Source organism: Sarcophilus harrisii, chromosome 3 (assembly GCF_902635505.1).
Source record: "Sarcophilus harrisii chromosome 3, mSarHar1.11, whole genome shotgun sequence".
Lineage (NCBI taxonomy): Eukaryota > Metazoa > Chordata > Mammalia > Dasyuromorphia > Dasyuridae > Sarcophilus > Sarcophilus harrisii.
The window spans coordinates 339,855,583-339,882,228 of NC_045428.1; the positions used below are offsets into that span (position 1 = coordinate 339,855,583).

At 33.4% G+C, this 26,646-nt stretch overlaps 1 protein-coding gene across 3 annotated transcripts in view; it reads right to left on the reverse strand.

Annotated features, from left to right (window-relative positions):
- Positions 1-26,646, reverse strand: part of ZRANB3 (zinc finger RANBP2-type containing 3) — a 192,053-nt gene that overhangs the window by 84,391 nt on the left and 81,016 nt on the right. For 2 of the 3 annotated variants that reach the window (XM_031960014.1, XM_003763827.3), the window contains exons 4-6: positions 13,129-13,307; positions 11,154-11,385; positions 3,213-3,298 (exon numbers count right to left, since the gene is read on the reverse strand). In XM_031960014.1, coding sequence (XP_031815874.1) covers positions 3,213-3,298; positions 11,154-11,385; positions 13,129-13,307 — 497 coding nt within the window. Of the gene's footprint in view, positions 1-3,212; positions 3,299-11,153; positions 11,386-13,128; positions 13,308-16,052; positions 16,087-26,646 lie in introns of all 3 variants that reach the window. The other variant, XM_031960015.1, reaches the window with a different exon arrangement.

Sequence of the window (26,646 nt, forward strand, 5' to 3'; positions counted from 1 at the left end):
GAAAGAGCATACAGTAAAAAAGGGTGATCAATAACGATAAACAGATATAAGAGGATGAAAATGATGAGAAGAAACCATTGGTTTATCAATTAAAAGATAATTGGTAACTTTGGAAAGAATAGTTTTAGTTGAATATTAAGATTGAGACACAAAGAACTGAGCCACTTTGGACTAGAGTAAACTTGGACGTTACCTTTTAAAATTTTTAAAAAGAGTGGGGCTTTCTCCTTGCCTTTTTGTGTATATTACAATTGATTACTTTCCCCAATCTGCCAAGTAGAATATACTCCAAAGTATAACCTCTTCAAAAGCAATCCAGTGGAAGTTATTAATAAATGCTTGCTGAAGGGAATAAGGTAGAATTTGTTTAGCTAACTTAATAGAATTCTTTAAGGTATGAATAAGGAGAAAATTTAAGAGATTTACTTAACTTTTCTCAAACCCTCTTCACAGGATTCCATACCAAAAATTAAAATAATGACTTAGTCACAATGAGACTGAGGAGGAGGCTTCCCTGTCATGGATATGTAACTGTGCTACACACAGGAAACAAATGATAGGGATAAATAATACTTCTATGAAAGGAGAAATTTAATGCTCAACTCCTCAGAAATCATTGGAAGGTTCAATCTTATTTAACATTTTAATAAATGATCTGGAGGAGGGGATGTGCAAATTATAAGATGACACTAAATTCTTCCAAGTAGCAAAGAGCAAAGATAATGGAGATAAATGATAGAAAAAAAAGTCATATCTTTAATGTGAAAGTAGGAAGAAAAGTGTCATATGAATTATAATTTAAGAAGACTCATGATGTTTATAAAATGAAGGGCTCAGAGCTATCAATTAGAAAGTGGAAAATAAACTTGAGAGTCTTTGTAGACCAGCAGTTTTTTTTTTTAATTGCTTTTTACTTTTCAAAACACATGCAAAGATAGTTTTCAAAATTCACCTTTGCAAAATCTTGTGTTCCATATTTTTTTCTCTCTCTGTCTCCCTCCTCTCTAGACAACAAGCAATCCAAAATAGGTTAAATGTGTAATTCTTATAAACATATTTCCACATTTTTCATGCTGCACAAGAACAATCAGATCAAAAAAGAAAAAAAAAAACGAGAGGGAAGAAAACAAGCAAGCAAACAACAATAATAATAACAACAACAAAGGTGAAAATATTATATTGTAATCCACATTCAGTCCCCACAGTCCTCTCTCTGGGTGCAGGTAGCTATCTATATAACAAGTCTATTGGAACTGGCCTGAATCACCTCATTGTTGAAAAGAGTTATGTCCATCACAGTTGAGCATCACATAATAACCTTGTTATTGCTGTGTACAATACTCTTTTGGTTCTATTTACTTCATATAGCATTAGTTCGTGTAAGTTTCTCCAGCCTTTTCTGAAATCATCCTGCGGATCGTTTCTTATAGAACAATAATATTCCATGACATTCATATATCATAACTTATTTAGCCATTCTCCAACTGATGGCCGTCCACTCTGTTTCCAGTTCTTTGCCACTACAAAAAGGACTGTTACAAACATTTTTGTACATGTAGAAGACCAGTGATTCTTAAAATGTGAATTGTGATTCCCTGGAGGGTCTTAGAGGGCAAAAATATTTTTTTAATAAAGCTAAGACATTATTTGCCTATGTAAATATTCATTTTTCAAACTATGAATCTGTGAGGCAATATTTCTTCATATGCTTCAAAGCACAAAATGATTGACTGCAAAAGCAAATAAGATTTACCTTTTATTAAACTAGACATAGTTTGAGAAAAAATGTGAAAATGCCATTCTTTTAAGTTTATTTTTGTTTTGGAAGATTTAGTTATTCTCATAAAAATATTATTTATGTTAACATATGATTGGCTTATTATCACCAATTTTAAATGAATATATGTTTTAAAATTTTATCAGTTTAATTTCTAACATGGCAAATGTTGATACAATAAACTCTCACAAACAAAATGAGTCCTGAAACCAAAACATTTAAGAATTGCTACTGTGATAATAGCATTACACTGAACTGCAATACCCCAAAAGGATAACATTTTGGCCATCACCAAAATGATATAAGAAAACCTGAAAACATTATCCTACTCATCAACATCTGGTATATTATTTGTTATTATAATCAACACAACAGTAACCGTAAGCTTCCCAACAACTCCTAGAATGATGCCAAATGTACACTGGTTTTATACAATTGTATATGTACAACTGATTATGTACAACTTATATACAATTATACAACTTATATACAATTATATAAATTATATAAATATACAATATAAATTATATACAACTTATATACAATTATGTATATGTACAACTGATTTTATGGGATGATGGTTGATTTTTGCACTTCAAAGAGTTTTGGAATTACGTAGTACTAAAATAACACTAATTTTGTGTGTGTGTGTGTGTGTGTGTGTGTGTGTATGGCATGTGTGTGAATGTGTTTTTAAGTTTAAAGAAAGATTAATTACTATACTGGCCAAATTAAAGCTAATTTGAATTTATCATTGCAAGCTGATTTCACTAAACAGAATCAATTCAGCATCCACAGAAAGTAATTTAATCTGTCAGTCTATAACTACTTAAACTGAAATTATAGAACTATAATCTTTTGATATACTCAACAATAGAACAAGGGACTCTAGTATTATTTTTCTAGTCAACTTTACTTTAGTTAAAAGGCCAAAGCTGGAATACAGGTAATAGGAACTGTTACCACTCTTTATTTGCTTTATTCTTTTGGGATGTTAAGAAAACTCTGTTTTCCTTAAGAACTATCAACATTTTTGGATTGTGAAAGTCATTAAGTTTATTGTTATACTTTGAGGGGAACCAGACTTAATTTATTTTGACTTATTCCATTTGCTTTAGGAAATACTAATCCAAACTTTTAAGATCTCTCAGAGTTAAAATCCTAGATCTAACCCATATTCATCACCTTATATATGAATTTGATGAAACTGTAATATATTGCATCATTCAATAACAATGGGAATGTCATTGATGAATATGCTCAATTTGCGATCCTAGAGCAGCTGTATAACTGTATAACTCTATAAACCTAGAGCAGCTGAATGTGTTTGTGCATATGATATGTATAGGTATAAACAATATAAAAATACATTATGTGAGAGAGGGAGAGGTGTATGTGTGTGTGTGTGTGTAGGAGAATGTTTAGGAATACATACCTGATATGAGCATTACAGTATCTTTTTGCATATTCAGTCCATGTTCCAAATTGTTTTGGAAAGAGTGCATCAATTTGCATGAAAAGCTAAAAATAACAACAAAAATACTTTCATAATGCATATATTTTTAATTGAATCTAAATTATTTTAAGCAAGTTATAGTATTTTAAAATATCTTCAAACACAAAAGTTTTTTCTTCAACTCAAAATGGCATTTTAATAGCAGCCTATCAACAACCATTTATTATATGGGATACTACTTCATGTTCTTATTTCTAGGTGCTAGAGATATAGATAGGGATAAAAGGAAATCGCCCCTACCTTCAATGAACTTACATGCAATTAGGCAAGGGGTGGGGTTTAGAAGAGAGAAGGGTGGGAGAAATGTGAGACAGACAGAGAGAGAGAGAAAAAGAGAGACAGAGAGAGAGAGAGAGAGAAATGAATACATATGTAGGACATGCACAAAACAAATACAGGGCAATTTCAGGAAAATGCTTTAAGAGCTAAGGACTATTAAGAACAGCCTCCTTTAAAGGAATTAGCACCAGGATTGGGCTTTGAAGGAAGCTAGGTAAGGATGCTAAAACGTAGAGGTGAGAAGGGAATACATATTGGGTATGGGAAGTAATCTGCGCAAATGTACGGATGCTAGACATGGAATGTTGTGTGAAAAAAATATCAAGAAAACTAGTTTGATTGGACCATAGAGCACAAGAAGGAGAGAAATGTGTAAAGTTTGGAAAAGCAGGCTGAAAGCAAAATATAAAAGGTTTTCAGTATCAAAGGAGTTTGTATTTGATGTTAGAAATAATAGGGAGCCAGAGTTTACTGAGGGGAGTGACGTGGTAAAAACTGCATTTTAGGAAAATCACTTTAGTAGCTATGTGGAAGACCTGAGACATGATATTGCAATAACTGAAGCAAGAGGTAATGAGACCCAGATTTCAGGGTAGGAGCTCCAAGAACTGTGAGTTAAAAAAAAAAAAAAAAAAAAAAAAAAAAAAAGATTAAAAACAAGCAATTGGAAAGTCAAAATAAATAGATGAGACAATTGACTGAATATCTAAATTTAGGTTGAGATGGGAGTTGCTGATAGAATTAGATGGTTTCTCTGGGTAACTGAAAGCACTATAGTGTTCTCAACAGAAATAGAAACATTAGAAAGAGGCATGTGTTTGAAGAAAAAGAAATTGAGTTTGGTTTTAGTCATCAAGATCCAGTAAAGTAAATGACAAAGAAAAAGGTGGCCAGAAGAGAGGTCTGGAATTATTGATCCTAGGATGGTTTCTGTTTCTGTTTCTTCTTGCTCTTGTGCTTCTTCCTTCTCCTCCTCCTCCTTAAAGATTTTTATTTTATTTTAAAAACATAAGCATAGATAATTTTCAATATTCACCCTTGCAAAACCTTGTGTTCCAAATTTTCTTCCCTCCCTTCCCTCCACACCATTCCCCTAGATGGCAAGCAATCCAATATATGTTAAACATGTGCAACTTTTCTATACATATTTCCACAAATAGCATGCTGCACAAGAAAAATCAGATCAAAAAGAAAAAAAAAAGAGAAAAAACAAAATGCAAGCAAACAACAACAAAAAAAAGAGTAAAAATATTATGTTGTAATTCACATTCAGTCCTCACAGTCCCTTCTCTGGTTGCAGATGGCCCTCTTCATCACAAGATCATTGGAACTGGTCTGAATCATCTCATTGTTGATGAGAGTCATGTCCATCAGAATTGATCATTGTATAATCTTCTTGATCATTGTATAATCTTCTTGTTGCCATATACAATGATTTCCTGGTCTTGCTCATTTCACTTAGCATCAGTTCATGTTAAGTCTCTTCAGGCCTCTCTGAGATCATCCTGCTGATCATTTCTTATAGAACAATAATATTCCATAACATTCATATGCCATAACTTATTCAGCCATGCTCCAATTGATGGGCATTCACTGAGTTTCCAGCTTCTTACCACTACAAAAAGGGCTGCCACAAACATTTTTGCACATGTGGGTCCCTTCCCCTCCTTTAAGATCTCTTTGGATATAAGCCCAGTTTGCACAGCTTGAGCATAGTTCCATATTGCTTTTTCAGAATGGTTGTATCAGTTTACATCTCCACCAGCAATGTATTAGTGTCCTAGTTTTCCCTAAGATGGTTTCTTAAGGTGACAGAACTGTTGCTAGAAGTTCTGGTCCCATAGGTGAAGGATCTAAGGGCCTGATCCGAGAGCTAAAAGATCTAGTATTTAAGGCATAAGTGCTACTTTTGGCCCTGGTAGATAGGTAGTTAGGTCTGAGGCTCAGGATCAAAATTGAATCCAAAATCAAAAGATATGTTGAGACTTTGGTTTGGGATCAATTCTATCAATAAAGTCTTTTTTTCTTTCACAGATAGAGCTAATTTTTAGTTTTGAAATAGCTGCTATAGATCCCAGGGTGGTAGATTGTCGGTAAAAGGAGAAAAGTAAAGGAAGACATTATTCTTGACTTTGCAGATAATAACTAACTTGAGCCAGAGGCTCATCTATTCCTCAAAGACACTCTTTAGACATAGGATGTGATCTGCAGAAGGGGAAAGTGCCCATAGGTCTCTACCAATAACCTTCCAGGGAGGAAATTTCAACAATAAGCAGTAGGCTAAAGAAAATACCATCTCTTCCACAGCAACCCTTTCGTAAAAGACCTTAAGAGTCTGAAAGCTTTCAGTCTGTCCCTTTTCTTGTCATCCACTATCATCCCAAACTCAATTATGTTCCAAAGTTCTTACCTTTCCCTTGACTCCCATTTAAGATATACATTAGCTTCTGGTCCCAGGTACCTTATATAGCAATAACAGCGTGGTTTTAACAGTCACTAATATCTGAAACAATCTTTGATACATGTAATCTTGATATATAATTCATACTTATATCCTATGACATTATTATCTCACTTCAGAATTAAGAGTCAGACAACATTTTTTCAATCACGAAGCAAATTCACTTTCTTTCACAGATTAATTTATCCTAATATATGAGAAATGGACTAGCTTTATGCTTTTAAAATTTAGTTTCATGAAGTGTGAAGAATACTCCACTAAAAATTAAGAGAAAAGTGTTTTAGCACTAAGAAATTCTTATGAAAACACCAAAAAGTTTTATTCCTACAACTAGAACTATAGAAAATGTTTTCCATTTATAGTGAACACTCAATAGATATCTTTAGATATTCCAAACATGTAAATAGTGCTCTATAGCATCATATTCTTGGGAAAATTGTAGTTCATATTCATTGTTTGGCTGATCTATATAGAAATGAAGCTTTTAGCAAAATAGAATGTTTCTATAAAGAAATCTCCAAGTATTTATAGGATGAGCAACAATTGTAATATTTTCCTTTAATAGTTTGGTTTTATGATACATTACAAAATATATACTTACGTCTAAATATTTTGCATGCTATTTTCATTAGAATGGAGCTTAGCAATATATCTATATATGGTATATAATGTCATTAATACATACTTGGTTACTGATTCACTCACAAATGCTCTATGTAGATGATTCCCAAATCTATGAAATCCTACTCTCCCTAGACTCCAATGATCTATCAACAACTATTAGTATCTCAAATTCAACATGAACAAAACAGAACTCGTCATCTTTATTCTTCAATCAATCAACAAATATATATTAATGACTTACTGTGTTCTAAGAACCATGAAAAGCACTGAAGAAACAAAGAAAAAGAAGAAAAAAAGTTCTAGTCTTCAAAAAATTTAAATTTTAATGGAAAAGCCAACATGTATATGAATTATTATATACAGGAAACATATTAAAAGGCTACAAAGCAAAAACTAAAGTGGAGGGAGTATTGGTACATGATGTTTTATTTGCAGATGATTGTGCAATCAGTGCAGCTTGCAAAGGTGAGATTCAACAAAGTATGGTTCAATTCTTTGCTGCTAGTGCTAGTTTTGGACTAACAACTAACACCAAGAAAACACATGTATATCATCAGCCAGCATATCATTCATAGTGGGACCATCAGTTACAGCAAATGGAGAAGTTTTGAATGCTGTGGGCAAATTCACTTACCTTGGCAAGATACTTTCCAGGGATATACATAATGATAACCCATGCATTGGGAGAGCTAGCTCAGTGTTTGGAAGGCTCCAAAGGAAGGTGTGGGAGAGGAGTGCTATTAGACTGACTACCAAACCAAAGGTCTATAGAACCATTGTGCTGACCTCACTGTTGTATGCCTATGAAACCTGGACAGCATACCAGTGCCATGCCAGGAAACTGAATCACTCCCCTTTGACTTGTCTTAGGAAAATTCTGAACATCACCTGGCAGGATAAGATACCAAACACAGAGATCCTTTCTAGAATTAAACTGCCAAGCATTCCAACTCTAATGAAGAGAACATAACTCCATTACATTGCCCTCATTGTTTGAAATATATGCTTGCCAAAGAGACTTTTTATTGAGAATTCACATAAGACACAATGTTGTCCGAAAAAGTGATAAAGACACTCTTAAGGTCTCTCTGAAGAACTTGGAAAATGTATGATATGGGAGACACTGGCACAGGATTGCCAGCATGGCATGTTCTCATAAGAGAAAGTGCTTGAATTATCACAGAAGGAACACAAGATGCAGAAAGTTAGAAAAGCCATTCCAAATGTTCACCAAAACTATCTGTGTCCAACCTATGGCAGAGCATTCCAAGCTCGTATTGGTCTGATCAGCACACAGTCAAACACACTAACTCGAGTCTAATATAGTGAAATAATTTTGGTCCTCTTTGAAAAAGAACAACCAACCAACCAACCAACCAAGGAGATGAAATGGAGCTTTAGAGGGGAAGGATGTATTCAACAAACAGACCAGTGCTAAGTGGGTGGGGCTTAATCTAAGTCTTTTTTTGGCTGAGGCAAGTGGGATTAAGTGACTTGCCCAGGGTCACACAGCTTGGAAGTGTTAAGTGCCTAAGGACAAATTTGAACTCAGGTCCTTGTAATATTCTCTCTAAAATGTAATGTTCTCTGTTGAGGTTTCTTGGGGTCTCTGGAGGCAGCCTTCATTTCAGTTCCATAATCACCACACGAGTACAGCCAGGGATTAAAGTCCAACTCCTTTATTGTCTCCTTCAAAGTCTTATCTTCTACACTTGGGGCTCAGCTAGTTTTCTGGAGGCCTTCCAGAATCTTGGTTTCAGTGGAGAAGCAAAGGAAGAGAGCCTGCCACCACTTCTCTGTCTTCCCTAATTCTGATTCTGGCTGAATTTGTCCGAGCTTATGTCCTCTTATCAAAGGTGTGAATCTTGTAGAACTATAATAAGTACTAAGTACATGTACTGAACTAGCACCATGCTAAACAACCACTGTCTCTATCAATTCCACTGACTTAGCACCTTGTTTCAAGTTCTGGCCCATAACAGATCCTCCTGAGTTCACAGCTGGTGCTCTATCTATTGCACTTCCTAGATGCCCTTGATCTAAGTTTTTATGGAAGGCAGGGATTCTAAACAGTAAACTCTGGAGGAAGAGTATTCCACACATGAGGAAAATCTACTGCAAAGTCATGGAGCCAGAGAGGATCAAACACTGTGTGTGAAGAACATCATAGAAATATATAGAATGCATGTAAGTTCTATATAAAAAGACTGAAAAAAGGAAGAAGTCAATTTGTGAAGATTTTTAAATAGAGGTAAGAGGGAGCAATTAGAGTTGGGAGGGAAAGCAGGGTTGAAGGGGAGTTATTGGCAGACATATTGTCAGGATAATCACTTTAGCACCTACAAGATAAATGGATGAGAGTGAAAAGACTTGATAAGGGAATCTGAACTAGTGACAACCACATAAGTGGAAAGAAGTTGTGGTAGGAAAAAAATGGCCAAAGTTTGGCCATAATTACCTATGTAGATTGAACAACAATGAGGAGTCAAGGACAATACTGAAATTGTGATCCTGGATAAATGGCAGGATGACAAAGTTCACAAGTTAAAAAAATCCAGATGTCATAATTTTATTTTTTTTTTGGGGGGGGGGAGGGAAATAAAGGGAAAGAAAACAGAGTGGACAATGAATTCTGTTTTTAGACATGTTGAATTCGAGGTATCTAACAGATAGCAAGTTTGAAATTTCCAACAGACAATTGGTGATATTCTAGATCGAGGGAAAGAGACAAACAGATAGAGAGTGTGTGTTTTAGAAGATTAGATAAGATGTGCAGACAGGATGTTTATATACACAAAGACATAAGCACGCATGAGTGTGTGTGTGTGTGTGTGTGTGTGTGTGTGTGTGTGTGTGTTAAGTACTATTTCTTTTACATGTGCTATTCTGGGATACTAGGGCTGGATAGATATATCTTGGAATCATCAGCACAAAGATGATAACTGAATTCATGGGAAGAGATGAGATAATCAAGTGAAAAAATTTATAGAAAAAAAGAGAAGTGGGCCTAATATAAAACTTTGGTTTTGAGGTATGAGAGAAATGAAATCCAGACAAGGAAGAGTCGGTCAGAGAAGAGAACCAAGGGAGCAGTCATGAAAATCCAGTGAGAGTATGCAATAGGAAAAATGCCAAAGCTCCGTATTCCTCTAAGTTTTTTTTTTTTTTTTACACATCTGTTATTGACATAACCATTGTTCTAGTCACCCAGCTTGATTCTAATCAACCATATTAGAGTATTATTAATCTCCCTGCTTCCATAATGTTAAATCTCTAAAATATTTCTATACAGCTGCCACAATAATCTTCCTAAAACACAGGTAGGGCATTACCATGTCAATTTCCTGCTCAAAAAATTTTAGTAGCTCACTATTACTTCTATAATAAAAAACTCCTCTAGTTTAGTACTTAGGGTGCTTCATAAAATGGCTCCAAATTTCCAGCATATTTTTTCACTCATGTTCCAAGTAAAGTAGAATATATATTGCTTCTCAAACTCAGCACTCCACCCCCCTTTCTCTATCTCTTCACATGCTAATTGGTGTCTAGAATGCACTTTCTTCCCCTTAAAATCTTCAATGTGCTTCACATTTAAAATAAGATACTAACTCTTCCATGTGGTAATCTGCTGGTTTATTGGTAATTTCTCCTTCCATAAATTATTCTGCATATTATCTATGTATATAAAACCCATTTTCCTCCCGCCCAATCCCAATTCCTTCCTTTACCTTACCCTATTTGTAGAATGTATGCTTCCTGAAGACAAATAATATTTAAAAAAATAAACAAATAAAAAAACTTTTGTTATTGTTGAGTCCTCAGTGACTAGATACAATGCTTTAAGGAAAGTAGATATAATAACTGTCCTTTGTACCTATTATGTAGGTCTATGTGTCAAATCTGTTCAAGAATGTTCACTATAGGATACTTTTTAATAAGTATTAGCTCTTGAGCAAAAGAACTAGGGAATTCTCTCCAGGTATTTAAGGTATCTAAATTTGAAAACAGACGTTACAGAAACAGTAGATCATTGATTCAATTAATTTTCCTGAACAACCACCATCATCACTGTTATGCCAAAGTTCCCTTTTAATGGGGTGACCCAGTTCCTCCAATTGTCCTATTTCACTATTCTGCCTTAGGTTATAACTGTCCCCTCTTAATATTTGAGATAAAGGTTTTATAGACATTCCTTAATGTTTGACAAGATAAAGGTTTATCCATTTCAGATGTCATTAGAATATCAGTAATGTGATTGTTCTTGTTATTCCATAAAAAGCTTGCTGCCCCGATACTCTGGGCTAGACTCTTTGAGATGATAGTCTGTCTAGCCCTGGGATCAACATGGATCCATTGGTCCCAGTATTTCTCTCCATTTAATAAATTATTGAATTGGTCTCTAATCTCTGTCTTGCTCATTTTCTTCGGCATTATATCACCACCACTCACACACACCCACATACATCCCCCAACACACAGAAGACTACTTTTAATACCTCTTCAGGTCTTCCCAAAGCTGGAGTCCCTGTAAGAAGAATGGCTCTTCTAGAATTTTGTACTACTGGCAACAAAATCTTGCTTCGGGATGCATTTCTGGACTTCATGTAGTGTGATTCATCTATTATAACAACTTTAAAGTTCTGTTTGTATAGAGTGTCTATTAGAAGCTTTGCATCTGTAGTTAATAGACCGTAACCTAGAACTGTCACTTTGCTGGTCGATATTCTCCTAGATAAGAAAATAAAAGTTTTTTTTTTTTTTTTTAAAGTCAGTTACCAATTTATCATGAAAAATATAACCATTGTTGGAAGGAAGAGAAAAAGAAAAGATAATAAATAAGAGGTTATAAGACTTTTTCTTTTTCTTTTTTTTTAAATAAGACTTTTTCTAAAAAAAAAAAAAAAAGATTATGAAGATTTTATGTATCCTTAGCCTAAGAGTTTAAATGGGAAGTTCTGATAGTTTAGATCTGAAAAGTAATGACATTCAATGAGTGAAATTCTTATAATATAAAAATTATTTCTGAGAAATATTTTAATCTATTCATTTAATCACATGCATAAAATGAACTTATTAGTTAATAATGACAATAAAAATTCACTTCTATTTCATTTTTCTTCTATTAAGAAAACAGGAAAAAGACTAACTGTATAGATGATGGCTAACTGATGGATATTACATTAGTATTTTCTTCATGAATAACAGTGAAAACTAACAATACACAATATTATTTAGTACTCTTTTCTAATAGTCAAAGTAGAACATATCATTGTCAATGGCAACAAGGCATTCAGAATTTTTGAGTTCTGATTGGCTATAGGAAGAGGATTTGTGATTGTCTTTTTCTACTTAGGAAACAAAACACGGAAGAAATTTTAAATAATGACTTCAAATATGATGAGGACAAGTCTAGATGGAGGTAACTTACATGTGAATCAAAACAAAAAAATAATTTATATGTGAATCAAATAAAATCAGGTAATTTACATGTGAATTAAATAAAATTATCTTTTCTTTAAGCATTATAGTACATAATCACATCATTATGACCAAAATATGACTAAGAAGAAAAAGACATTGAGATGTGTTTAAAAATGAAAATAATTTATGTTCGTTAGAAATAATCCAAGTTCTCTAGATCTTCATGAATTCTATACTCTTTCAATTCTTAGTACAAATTTTTAAAAATTGGTAACTAATTATACAGAAAACAGCAGTGTACTAAATTTGTTTTTAAATCTGAATTTTTCCTCATACTCCTTCAGCTTTGTAGATAACTTTAAAAACTCTTTGGTTTAATAATGAAATGTATATAATCACTGTTAAATTTCAAGTAATTTTCTATATTTCTACAACTCTTTAGTTATTATCTCTTTTAAAATATTCTCCAAGTAAGTACATAAGTTTGGGAATGGCATAAACTTCCATACAGGCCCTGGAAATGTATTCATTTGCATGGGTATTAAGCCAGATTATTCACAAATTTAATATAAGTAGATGAAAAAGAAAATTATAAAGTTCTGCTATAAAATTAAATAAAATAACCATTAAAATTCTAGAAATATTTTTAAGCATTACTAAATAAATAATTAAATTAACTATATATGTCCATCAAAAGTTCCTAAATAAAACTCTCATTCACACAGAACAGGTAACTTAATTTCTCTTTGCCACATATTACCACATAATACAAATGTCCAAGCTGATCAGAAACGTAATAGAAAAGCATCAAATTAATTTTGTTACTCAGACATTTTACAATTTTTAAAAAAACAATAATAGCTTTTTATTTTCAAAATATATGTAAAAACAGTTTTTAACATTCACTCTTGTAAAACCTTGTGTTCCAAATTTTTCTTCCTCCCTTCTCCCCATTTTTCACCCCTAGATAACAAGGAATGCAATATATGTATAAACTTTTAAAAAAGTATATATCTTCTATACATTGAAAAATATTTAAAGTATTCTTACCCAACATCAGTTTTATTCTGAATAATAATAATCTCATGTGGTCCTAGTTCTGGAATCCACTTCTCAATCTCCTCTGTCCAAGGATATCTCAGAGATGAAGGAACAACTATTAAAAGAGGCCATTCGTTTTTGTAAAAATAAGCTATGGCAATTGCTTGAATTGTTTTTCCTAGACCCATCTGAAGAAAAAAAAATGTACAAAATTACTTAAAAAAAAAAAAGGGAAACAAGAAAAAATACATATAAAATACAAAAAAACTATACAAAAAACTATACAAAACAGCACAATTTTGAGAGATTCATTTGAAATCATATTAAGCTGTTTAAAATATTTTTTTAAAGAAAACAGTATCCTTTCAAATAGACATTTATTTAGCTTAAATTATAATCATATTAGGAAATTTTTTTATTTTTATATAACAAATTGTAAAATTCTATAGCCATAATGCTTCTTATGAACTGAATTAAATAAAAATAATTTATTTGGTAAACAAACAAATCCACCAAAGCTCAGAAGAGCTGAGATCAAATTGTGTCTCATTTACTATTGTGTAATCCTGATCAAGTTACTTAATCTCTCTCTCAGACTCAGTTTTCTCATCTATAAAGTAGGATAACAATAGCAACTACTTCAAAGGATTATTGTGAGAATCAAAACAATATATGTAAAATATTTTACAAAATATAAAGGGCTACATTTAGTAATGCCTAAAGATCGTTTTTAATCACTTCTTAAGTTTGGAAACCTGTACAAATTTTTGACCAAAAAAAAGTACAATTTCCTCTATAAAGATTATCATCATTATCTAAGTATTTTTTCAAATGTGGTTTTAATAAAAATTCACATTAGCTAGAAGTATATAATATAACATATATAAGTATATAAGTAACAAAATTAATATAACTAGAAAAATATAACAATAATAGATAGGCATTGAATTATGTTTTAAATTTGAGTGAGTATACTATTTAATAATGCTGTGACATTTATATAGTGCTTTAAATTTTTTAAAAACACGTAAGCACTATGTCATTTGTTTCTCATATTAACTTGGTATCTTATAGGCCTTATTATGACCTTTTTTTAACAAGAAAAAACTGAAGCTCAGAAATTAAGGAACTTGCCTAAGTCTGAACAGATAGTAAGTGAGAGATGTAGTATTTGAAAATAGGTCTCACAGGTTAATTGTCAGAGATAGTGACAGAGGCAGGTGATTTACATGTGAATAATCAAGAGAAGAGCTGAAAAAAGGTTCAAAGAACCTATTTCCAAGAACCCTATGACATGCTGTCTATTGTTCAATAAATACTTTTTGAGTTCAACAGTAAAATTAATGACTATTCCTAACATGTCTAAAGGAGAGATATCTAAATGGGCTTGCTATCACATGTACAGTCTATTAAGAACACTGAAATACTACGAGACAGAAGAATTAGTTATGGAGCATAAATCTTCAAAATAGGAAAAAGGGTATTTATAAAATTAATGTAGAACATAAAACAGAGGTACTTAATTATATGATATGCCAGTCAATTTCAGTGACCATTTCTGTAAGATCCAGACAGACTATCTAGCATATAGTAAGTGCTTAATAAATGCACACTGACCAATTAAAAATTAGGAAACTAAGGCCAGGTAAGTTGTATATTTGCTCAATGTTATAGAATCAACTGCTCCTAGACTAATGTAACTTTGCATGATACCTTTTACTGTACTACAAATATGGTGCAAAGTTAGAAAGGCAGAAAGCTGGATTGTCATATATGAAGAAGAGCAAAGATGCTAGGTTGGTTGGTTTATAGAGGGCTGGTAAAAGTGTAAGCATAATAAGGCTGGGAAGCTAGACAAAAGTGTGATTGAGCCAGGTTTTAAAAGCCAAAATGAATAGTTTATATTTGCTTCTAAAAGCAACAGAATGATTGGAATGTAGTAAAGGAATGACACATATCAGAGATGGGATTATATTCCTCTATTAAAGAAAAAATGCTGGAAAGATATCTTTAGAAGAATAGCTACCAATAAATGTCTCATTCTAGAAGAGTGACCATACATATCTCCCCAAACCCCTCAATCTGAATATGGATTTGCATAACAGAAGCATCTCCTCAAACTGGCTGCAAAGAATGTGCTTTAATAAATCTCAAATGTTCATTTATGTCTCATGTGTAGGTGTTCTTATCTCTCCACAGTATAGATGCTTATTTATAATATAATCACTTACTTGGAAAGGTCATTGGTGCCAAATGTCAGAATTGAAATGGAAAATAAAAACTGATCAAGACTCCTTATTTTTTAAATTCTTAGAACTCAGAGAAATAGCCCACATTCAAATGACACAGAAGGGTCCTTATTCAATATTTCCAAGGTAACTCAAAATTGACATCACTGAAATGGACTGATTACATTATATATTGCCCAGAGTTTCTATCCTCTAAATTTTACTATTTCCATTAAAAAGTCTCAAAAACCTTCAATGGGCTCCCATTGTCTCTAGAATAAAATGAAAAGTTTTCAACTTGGCCTTTAAAGCTATTATTTGGGTCCCTTCTATTTTTCAAATCTCATTAAATATTACTCTCTGTGCACTGATCATATTCCTCCAATTTCTATGCTGTCTTCTATGTCTGGGATGCATTCCTTTTCTCCAAGACTAAGAATCTTAGAATTCCAAGCTTTCTTCAAAGCAAACCTCACAGTGATTCAATTTAATTAAACAAAAATTAACTCCTATGTGCTAGGTACTGTGTTCAGCATAAGAGGGGGGAAAAAGACAAACTATCCCTAACCTTTACGAGTTTACATTACATTAGAAATAAATAACATGTACAGAGGTAAAATTAAAATACATAAAAAATTAATTTCAGATGTGAAAGTGAGCATTAAAAAATGAGGAAACCTTTGCTAATAAGCTTTATCCTCTTACCTAGGTAGCATATTGTACATTCTTCCTTTCAGGCCTGAGTTAAGGAAATATACATAATTAATAACATATAATATAGAAATCTAAATTAAGTATGAATTTTTTAAAAATTGGTTCAAAATTTGTTTTTTGTTAAAATTTATTTTTCCAATAGTAAAATTTGAAAGTTTGAATAACTGTCCAGTATTTTTTTTAATGGCAGAAGATAATTTAACTATTTCAAATAACCAATTCTTTTTGAGACAAAATAATTCTTAAACTTCATAACAATAAATCATAAAAAAGTTGCAGGCCAATAAAATGAATTAATAATGACACAAAAATGTTAAATTAAAGAATAGAAAGGTCATGACATCATATTATGAAAATGTCATTTTCAACCTTAATGAAAGCACCTGAAAGCACTGCAGAAAATATGGTAAAAAGCATGGGAGCAAGCACACCACTCTGCTTCACTACACTGATGACTAAGAAAGTACAACAGCACTGTTCATTACGCAGAACTGTGTAAGCATGCTGCAATGGAATTGGCAATCATGCCAATGTGTCACTGTTGTACAATATAGATGGCAACTCCAGGCATCCAAATTTTGCCATGATCTTTCACAAGGTCTCATGATTGACAATATCAAACAAAGGCCTTGGTCAGACTAACAAATGTTGTGTACTGACTTCTATTCTGCTCCTGGTAGGTATCCTGAAGTTGTTAGGCAGCAAACAACATATCAACCATTTCTCGGGCCTCTCTGAAACCATCATGGATCTCGGGAAGATGACCATTTTTAAGGTGAGACAAGAAGGAATCTGGCAAGAATCTTGCCAGCAATGATTAAGAGAGCAAGCTACCCTTATGATCATCACAACTCAACCATTTTCCCTTCTCCTTTATGCAGATGGACAATGGTGGCATTCTTATGAATTCCCAAAGGATAACCTCCTCTTGCCATATAATTTGGAACACTTTAGTCACCTTTTGTACAAGCAGTGAACACCCTGCCTTGCAAAGCTCAGCTGGAATAGAATTAGCATTGGGCACTTTGCCACATAAGAGAGGCCTAATGACATTCAAAATCTCTTCTTCACCTGGAAGTTCAGCTAGAGAGAGACTAACTAATTTACTTGAGGCTTCTGCATTGATTGTTGACAGTCTGTTGAAAATAGCCTACCTCAGGCCAAGCTAATATAATAAAAATGACAATTCTATCTAAATTAATCTACTTATTCAGTACCATTAAAAAAAAAAAAAAATCAAACTGCCAAGAAACTACAGAGTTAGAAAAAATAGCAAAGTTCATCTGAAAGAACAAAAGGTCAAGAATTTCAATGGAACTAATGAAAAAAAAATGCAAATGAAGGTGGCCTAGCCATACTAGATCTAAAACTGTAAAGCAGCAGTAATCAAAACCATTTGGTACTAGTTAAGAAATATAGTTAATCAGAGGAATAGATTAGGTTCACAAGACACAACAGTCAATGACTATAGTAATCTAGTGTCTGACAAACCCACAAACCCCAGCTTCTGGGATAAAACCTCACTATTTGACAAAAATTGCTAGGAAAATTGGAAAACAATATGGCAGAAACTAGGCACTGACCAACACCTAACACCCTATATTAAGATAAAATGGAAATGATTTCATGATTTAGAAATAAAGAATGACACTATAAGTAAATCAGAAGAACAAAGGAATAATTTATTTCTCAGATGTATTGAGAAGAAAGGAATTTATGGTCAAAGAAGAACTAGAGTACAGTATGAAATGCAAATTGTATAATTTTGATTATATCACATTAAAAAGTTTTTGTACAAATAAAATCAATGTAGACAAGATTAGAAGGGAAGCAGTAAACAGAAAAAATATTTTATATCCAAGGATTTTGATAAAGGCCTCAATTCTAAAATATATAGAGAAGTGACTCAAATTCACAAGAATATAAACCAAATTCCAATTGATAAATGGTCAAAGGATATGAACAGACAATTTTCAGATGAAGAAATTAAAACCATTTCTAGTCATATGAAAAAGTGCTCTAAATCACTATTGATCAGAGAAATGCCAATTAAGATAACTGAGATACCACTATAAACTGTTTAGATTAGCTAAAATGACAGAAAAAGACAATTGTAAATTGTTATGGGCCAGAACTTGAAACAAGATGCTAAATCACTAGAATTGATAGGTACTCCGGGAGATTCACAAGTCAGAATTCACTCTGGGATCTTCACAAGTCAGAAGGACAAGCCCTTTAGAAAAGGAGCCCACTCTTGGAGGAGCTCACTCTCGGAGGCAAGACAGATTCATTCCATTTTCCACCTGTGTGCTGGCTGGAGGCTTTGGATTCAGAGAGCTAGAGGCTGAAGCTGGCAGAGGCAAAGGACTAGCGGCAGGAACCAAGGAGAGAGATAGGTCTCTAAGAAAACTAACCAGGCTATTTTGATGGAGACATTAAAGGATCTGGACTTTAACTCCCAGCTGCATTTGAGGCGATTATTATTCTGAACTGAAAGGAAGGCTGCCTCCAGAAACCTGCTCCCAGAGAATATTATACTTTAGAGAAGCGCATGTGCAAAAATGTTTGTAGCAGTCCTTTTCATAGAGGCAAGATACTAGAAACTAAATGGATGCCCATCAGTTGAGGAATAGCTGAATGACGTTATTGAATATTAGTGTTCTATAAGGAACAATCAGCAGATGATTTCAGAGAGGCCTGGAGAGAATTACATGAACTGATGCTAAGTGAAATGAGCAGAACCAGGAGATCAGTGTACACAGCAACAGCTCTGATCAATTCTTGTGGATGTGGCTCCTTTCAACAGTGAGGTGATTCAGGCCTATTCCAATGATCTTGTGATAAAAAGAGCCATATACACCCAGAGAGAGGATTATGGGATCTGAATGTGAATTGCAACATAATATTTTTGCTCTTTTTGTTGTTGTTTGCTTATATTTTATTTTCTTTCTCATTTTTTTTTTCTGGTTTGATTTGATTTTTCTTGTGTAGCAAGATAATTGTATAAATATGTATGCAGATATTGGATTTAATATATATATTTCTACCTTGTTTAACATAAAAAAAAATCTCTTTGGGATATAAGCCCAGTAGAAACATTGCTGGGTCAAAGGGCATGCACAGTTTGATAGCCCTTCAGGCATAGTTCCAAATTGCTGAATTGCTGAATCACTTCATAACTCCATCAATAATGTATTAATACCCCAGTTTTCCCATATCCTCTCCAACATTTATCATTATCTTGTTATCTTGAGGTTGCTGAATTCTTCAACCCAATGAGAAGCCCTGAAGCCCTGGGCAAGTTGTGACTACAGCTTCCAGTGTACCCCAGCAGCTGCTTCATTACTTGTCCATCATCACAGGTCTTTGAAGTAGATAAAACTAGCAAAACTAACAGTATGAAGATTCTTTTGACTTGCAAATAAAGAGGGCTTAAGGGAGGAATAGTTGCACAGTGTCTTTGGCCTCATTTTCTCTTCCAGAGTTACTGGAGTCCAGTGACTAGACAAAAGTGAAGATGACTGGGTTGGCTGGGATCTGTGTTTGACCTCAAAATCTCTGCTATCAAATCAAGCTCAATATTCCACACTACTTCCTTCAGTCATCTCACCCACCCCTGGAACAAATCATTCTCATCTCTCCCTTCTACTACACTTAGTCTCCACATGCTTGAAGTAGATAATCTCCTAACTCATGGATAGGGTGTGAGACCCATGTCGACTCTCAGCCCAGTTTGGTTGTTTCAATAGTTTACCAGGGTGTGATTGCTGAGATACTAGGGCTTCTAGCTCCAGATGAGAGATAAGTAAATCAAGTAGATATCAAAAGAAGGTAATAGTCCTGAAAAGAGCTCACCACCCTCACACCAGAGACTCCTATTCCCTGAACACTTGTACATCCCAACTTATAATAAATGAATCCCTAAGGTACTCCACTCACTGTAAATACTTTCTGGGGGGCCCACACTGTGCCAATATTTTCTTTATTATTATTATTATTTTATTATAACTTTTTATTTACAGAATCCATGCCTGGGTAATTTTTTTTACAACATTATCCCTTGCACTCACTTCTGTTCCGACTTTTTCCCCTTCTTCCCTCCACACCCTCCCCCAGATAGCAAGCAGTCCTATACATGTTAAATATGTCACAGTATATCCTAGATACAATATATGTGTGCAGAACCGAATAGTTCTCTTGTTGCAAAGGAAGAATTGGATTCAGAAGGTAGAAATAACCCAGGAAGAAAAACAAAAATGCAAACAGTTTACATTCATGTCCCAGTGTTCTTTCTTTGGGTGTAGCTACTTCTGTCCATCCTTGATCAACTGAAACTGAGTTAGATCTCTTTGTCGAAGAAATCCACTTCCATCAGAATATATCCTCATACAGCATTGTTGTTGAGGTATATAATGATCTCCTGGTTCTGCTCATTTCACTTAGCATCAGTTCATGTAAGTCTCTCCAAGCCTCTCTGTATTCATCCTGCTGGTCATTTTTTACAGAACAATAATATTCCATAACATTCATATACCATAATTTACCCAACCATTCTGCAATTGATGGGCATCCATTCATTTTCCAGTTTCTAGCCACTACAAACAGTGTGCCAATATTTTCTTATCTTTTTTTTTTTTTAACTTTTGGATCAATGGAACTTGCCATTTTCCCTGTTACCACCCTATTACTCCTTCTTCCTAACACTTAATAGATCTGGAATTTCAACCAAACCAGTAACACCATAAACTAAGGGAAAAGGTGTACCAATTAATCTGCTCATTATCAGTGTGACTTCCTAAACCCCAAAGCTCCTTCCTAGTCACCAGACATGTTATTTTTCTTCTCTAGAACAGGGACTTTCTCATTTTTCTGTTTCTAGCATTTTACATATAGTAAGGATTTAATAAATACTTTTAAAATCAATTTTTAAAATTCCATTCATGAAAAAGGAGTCACAGAAGAGATATCTTGTGGTAAAATCACTAGGGCAATGAAATTAAGTAACTGATTGGAACAACCAGTTCTCAAAGAAAACGTCCAAGGGGATGATTTGGAGGAGAAAAATTAGTGGAAAAAGTCAAAATAATGAAAGAAAATTTTTAAATTTGAAGAAATATCAAATATTTTAAAGTACAGATAGTTTTCAACTTACATTTATTTGTCTTACATCAGTTTGCTGAACTTGGCCAACTGACTCCATGTTTTTGCTGGCAGACTGGCAGTACACAAAAAATCTTCAATCCATCTGTCTGAAAGTAAAGCTTTTTAGAAGCTTCCAGATTCAGGCTAGGATGAGATCTTTTTGCATCTCAAATCCCCCACCTTCCAATTCCTCCTCCCCACATTTCTATATTTTTGGGTAGCAAAAACAGCTCACTCTGGGAGTTCTTATGCTGTTTGTCTCAAAGCAACAGGGAAAAGAAATAAATGAGAAAGTACATGGGGTAATGGTCCAAGAAGAAGTATCCTATAATGAAATGTCTGACATTCTCTTTGTGGGTAGTAAATTGGCTTTTCAGGCAATTTCAAATGAGGATTTAAAAAAACATTGTAATCGATTGCACTATACCAAGGTGATAACTTCTTTGGATGCATAGATTTTAGCATATTTAGTTAAAATTCAGCCTCAATATTTGATAGTCACAATTTATATTCAGTCTATTAAAATGGTCAGTAAAAGCTGTACTCTACACTACATATGTTGTAATAGACAACAATCTTCATAATTTAGTGATTAATGCTTTTAAAGTTATAGATTCAATATCAAACTGAGTTCTGTGAGTCTGACCACCATACAAGTCCAAGCTTTGAGGTTTTGTGCTTTTGTGAGGACACAATGACAGGAACAATGTGAGGAATCAAAGGATGGAAAATTCAGTATAACTCAGGGTTATGTATCTGAAAAGCTCTTTAAAAAGACTTCAATAAAATCAGGGAGCTACAAATGCTGATGATACAATATGTCAGTTCAGAAAAGTCAGACAGACTTAGGGAAAATGATAATTAATGAAAGTAGAAAGTTCTCAGTCCAGGTATTCCCATTATCATGCACAATGCCTGAAAGCAATTTGTGCTAGTTGACTGACTAAATGACAAAAAGAAGGCAGTAAAACCTAGTTTGAGATTCATTTTTTAAAAAATTAATTTAGTAAGCATTTTTTTCTCCTTATTTCTCCTTCTCCCAAGGAGAAAAAGTAAATAAAAATAAAGCTTTCTAACAAATATGCAAGCAAAATCAATACTCATATTGACTATATCCCAAAATGAACATCTCATTTAACATTTTTCTCTTTCAGGAGATAGGTACTATTTTTCATCATTTGTCCTCCAGAACAATAGTTGATCATTATACTTATCAGCATTTTTAAGTCTTTCAAAATTGTTCATTACTATAACACTGCTATAATTATATAAATTTTTCTCCTGATTCTTGTAGCCTAATTAATTATATATGCCTTCCCAGGTTTTTCTGACATCTTTATCATTTCTTATAACACAGTAATAGTCTATTAACTTCACATTTAATAATTTCTTCAGTCATTTCACAAATAATGGTCACTCCCTTTACCTAAAGGTTAGGTATGATGATTGATAGTATAATTACTATCAGTAGGATAAATTTAATTTATCCTATCAAGATGATTCTTTTGTCAGACATATTTCTAGATTTGGGGTGGGACACATGATATGGAATTTTTGATCTTTTGCTACTACAAAAAGAATGGCAAGAAATATTTTCATGCATATAGGACCTTTACTCCTTTAAAAAAAAAAATCAGGGGCAGCTAGGTGGTGCAGTGAATAGAGCACCAGCCTTGAAGTCAAGAGGACATGAGTTCAAATTTGGTCTCAGACACTTAACATTTACTAGGTGTGTGACCCTGGGAAAGTCACTTAACCCCAACTGCCTCAGCAAAAAAAATAAATAAATAAAAATAAAAACTAAAAAAATCAGGTTGTATACCTAGTAATAGGACACAGCAAAGAACATGCACAGTTTAATAACTTCCTAAGCATAGTACTGAATTGATTTCTAGAATGACTGGACCAATTCATAGCCCCACCAAAAATGCATTAATGTGCTCATTTTCCTTAGATTGATTTCCAAAATTTGTCATTTTTGCTTTGTATTAAATTTGCCAATCTAATAGTAAAGGATTGAAGCTGAAAGTTACTTTAATTTGCATTTATATAATGATTATTGACTTTTCCAGTGGAAAAAAGTAAGCCAAACTTGTACTTATTTTGTAGGTTGTAGCTATACTATTTTATTCTTTACTTAGAAATATTACTTAGAAATCTCCATTCATCATATGGCAGTCTTAAGCCCTTTAACATCTTAATCACCTTATTCTGAATGTGATCCAACTGGCCAATAACCTCTTTAAGACACAGTACCCAGAGATGACTAGGGCACATAAGATTTGTTCCTAACAAATATTTACCTTGGGAGTATCATCTCCTTTGATATGTACGCTATTCTTCTCAAAGCAGAAAAAGAACAGTTATATTGTCATTTTCTTGAGACAATACCCTGCATGCTATAAGGGACAAGGTAGAGGAACCAAGAAGTGAAAATTCTATTCTTCACAGGGATAGAAATAAGAAACTAAAGGGAAAGGAGGACTCCTTTGTGGAAATTATGATGGAGAAGAAAACTAAGTGTAGAGGACCACAGATAATGGGGGAATTCTGGGTGAGGTATAAGACCTTTCAGCCTAGAGGGAACTGCTAACAATGTCTGGTTCGGTTCCCCATCTCCCCAAAGGGCTCTCACCCTTCCTGAGAAGTCAGGGGGCGGTGACAACCTGTATTGTGATTGAAGCAGAGTGATACCAGGTGGTAAAGAGTGATAGCAATCTACATATAATAGCAAGTTGTTGTGCGCAGTATATACTTAATGCATTCTCAGTATTGTTTTGGTTACATAAGGATATGAAAGTATAAAAAGGGGAAAGAACTGATATAATATAATCAATATATTATATAAGGAGTTTATAAACAGACTCCATATTTCCACCATCCTCAGAGGTCCTGCCTCATCATTCCTCCACTAAGATGGTATATTTTAATCATCCTGGCATGGGGGCTCTAGAAAGCATGGTATGTTTTGTCACCCCAACTTAGGGGCTCTAGAAAGCAGGACACAACAACTAAGAATAAACTGACATGTAATCTGGATTTTAGCTCACCAGATTTTTAAGGATTCAGAGACAGAAAACATAATGACTCAAACTAAAATTAAATGAGGTGATTCAGTCTATAAGGGATGGATAGAAAACTCTTAAAAATGAAATTCTGAGGACAAAGATCAATGGCTTAGCATAGGAGACATAGTTAGACACAGAATCAGTAAGACTTATATTAGGATCCCACCTCTAACTCCGTGTGATTCTGAACAAGTAACAAAAACTCCCTTTGCCACCATGAGGCTTTTATCCTTCTATAAAACGGGGATAATAATATCTCTAACATGTAATACATGAAAAAAATGTGAGGCCATTCATTCAGTGCTCCCTCTTCACCCTTCTTTAAATCATGCAAGATTTTTTCCCTACCATTTTCTCTATCACTCCTGTGTCCCATGGAAGGGTAGTCTCCTTGGCAAGTCAAATTCCTCAATAAGCATTCATAAGACTTCTTTCACTAACATCACCATTCTCATTAGTCTTCAATCTTTCTCAATCTACTGGTACTTTTTCTGCTGCCTACAAATATATCCATGCCTCCCCAATACATTAAAAACTCCTCATTTGATCAAACCACTCTTCTACTTAACCTAATATATCTCTTCTTCCTTTCTAACATCAACTCCTTGAGAAAGTTATCTACTTTTGGTGCCTTCATTTTCTCTCCTCACTTGCTTTTAAAACCTCTGCAATCCTAAAGGGTATCACAGATAATGGAGTAATATCAATATTTAACATGTGTGTACTAAGTAGTATAGCAATCAAATTCTCAGGGAAGAATTTAAGTGAGATACAGGAAGAAACAGCAAAATTATTCTAGCGAGGGAAGTCAACATCCCTGTCACAGAACTAGATAAATATAACCACAAAATAAGTAAGAGGTGAATAGAATTTTTTAAAAGTTAAATATGATAGACTGGAGAAAACTTGAATGGGGATAGTAAGAAATATACCTTTTTTCAGTAGTACATGGTACCTACACACAAAAAAATGACCATCTATTAGGGCATAAAAACCTCATAATCAAATGCAGAAAAGGAGAAATATTAAATGCATCCTTTTCAAATCATGAGGGCAATAAAAATTAGAGGTAATAAAAAGCCAAGGAAAAAATCCTACAAATTAATTGAAAAATAAATAATCTAATCTTAAAGAATGAGTAGGTCAAACAACAAAACACAGAAACAATCAATAATTTCACCCAAGAGCGAACAGTAATGAAACAACATATCAAAATTTATGATATTCAGCCAAAGAAGTTCTTAGGTGAAATTTTATACCTCTAAATACTTATATGAATAATATAGAACAAGAGAAGAACAATGAATTGGGCCTGCAACTAAAAAAAGCTAAAACAGAACAAATGAATACCCCCAATTAAATACCTAATCAGAAATTCTGAAAATCAAAGAGATTAATAAAAATGAAAATAAGAAAATTATCAAACTAATAAAACAAAACTAATTTTGTTGGTTTTATGGAGAAAAAAACAGCAACCCAGATAAACCTTTGGTTAATTTGATTAGAAAAAAGAAAAGAAGAAAACAAAATTACTAAGATCAAAAATGAAAAAGGTGAATTTAACAACAAAGAAGAGAAAATTAAAGCAATAATTAGGAGCTATTTTGTTCAACTGTATGCCAATAAATCTGACAATCTAATTGAAATAGTTATTTACAAAAATATAAACTGCCCAAATAAACAGAAAGAGGAAATAAAACACTTAATTGTATTTTAGGAAAAGAAACTAAACAAACCATCAACAAACTCCCTTAAAAAAATCTCCAATGTCAGCTGGATTTACAAGTGAATTGTAACAAACAGTATTTGGGGAAAAAATAGGTGAAGAAAGAACCTTGCCAAATTCCTTTTATGACCACAAATATAGTGCTGATATCTAAATCAAGAAGAGCCAAAAGGGGAAAAGAAAACTGTAGACCAATTTCCCTAATGATGCAAAAATTTTAAATAAAATATTAGCAAAGAGAATACAGCATTTTATTACCAGGAAAATATGGTGGAATAGATTAGATACACAAGATACAACAGACAATGACTACAGGAATCTACTGTTTGATTAAACCAAAGATAACAGCTTCTGGATAAAAACTGTATTTGACATAAATTTCTGAGGAAAACTAGGAAAAATATGGCAGTAACTAGGCATAGACGACATAAAGGGTGATACTATAAGCAGTTCAGGAAAGCAAAGGATAGTTTATCTGTCAGATCTTTGGAAGAGGGAGACATTTAGGACCAAACAAGAAATAGAAAACATTATGAAATGGCAAAATGAATAATTTTGATTAAAGTAAAAAGGTTTTGCACAAATAAAATCAATGCAGCCAAGGTTAGAAGAGAAGCAGAAAGCTGGGAAACAAGAGCAAGTGTTTTAT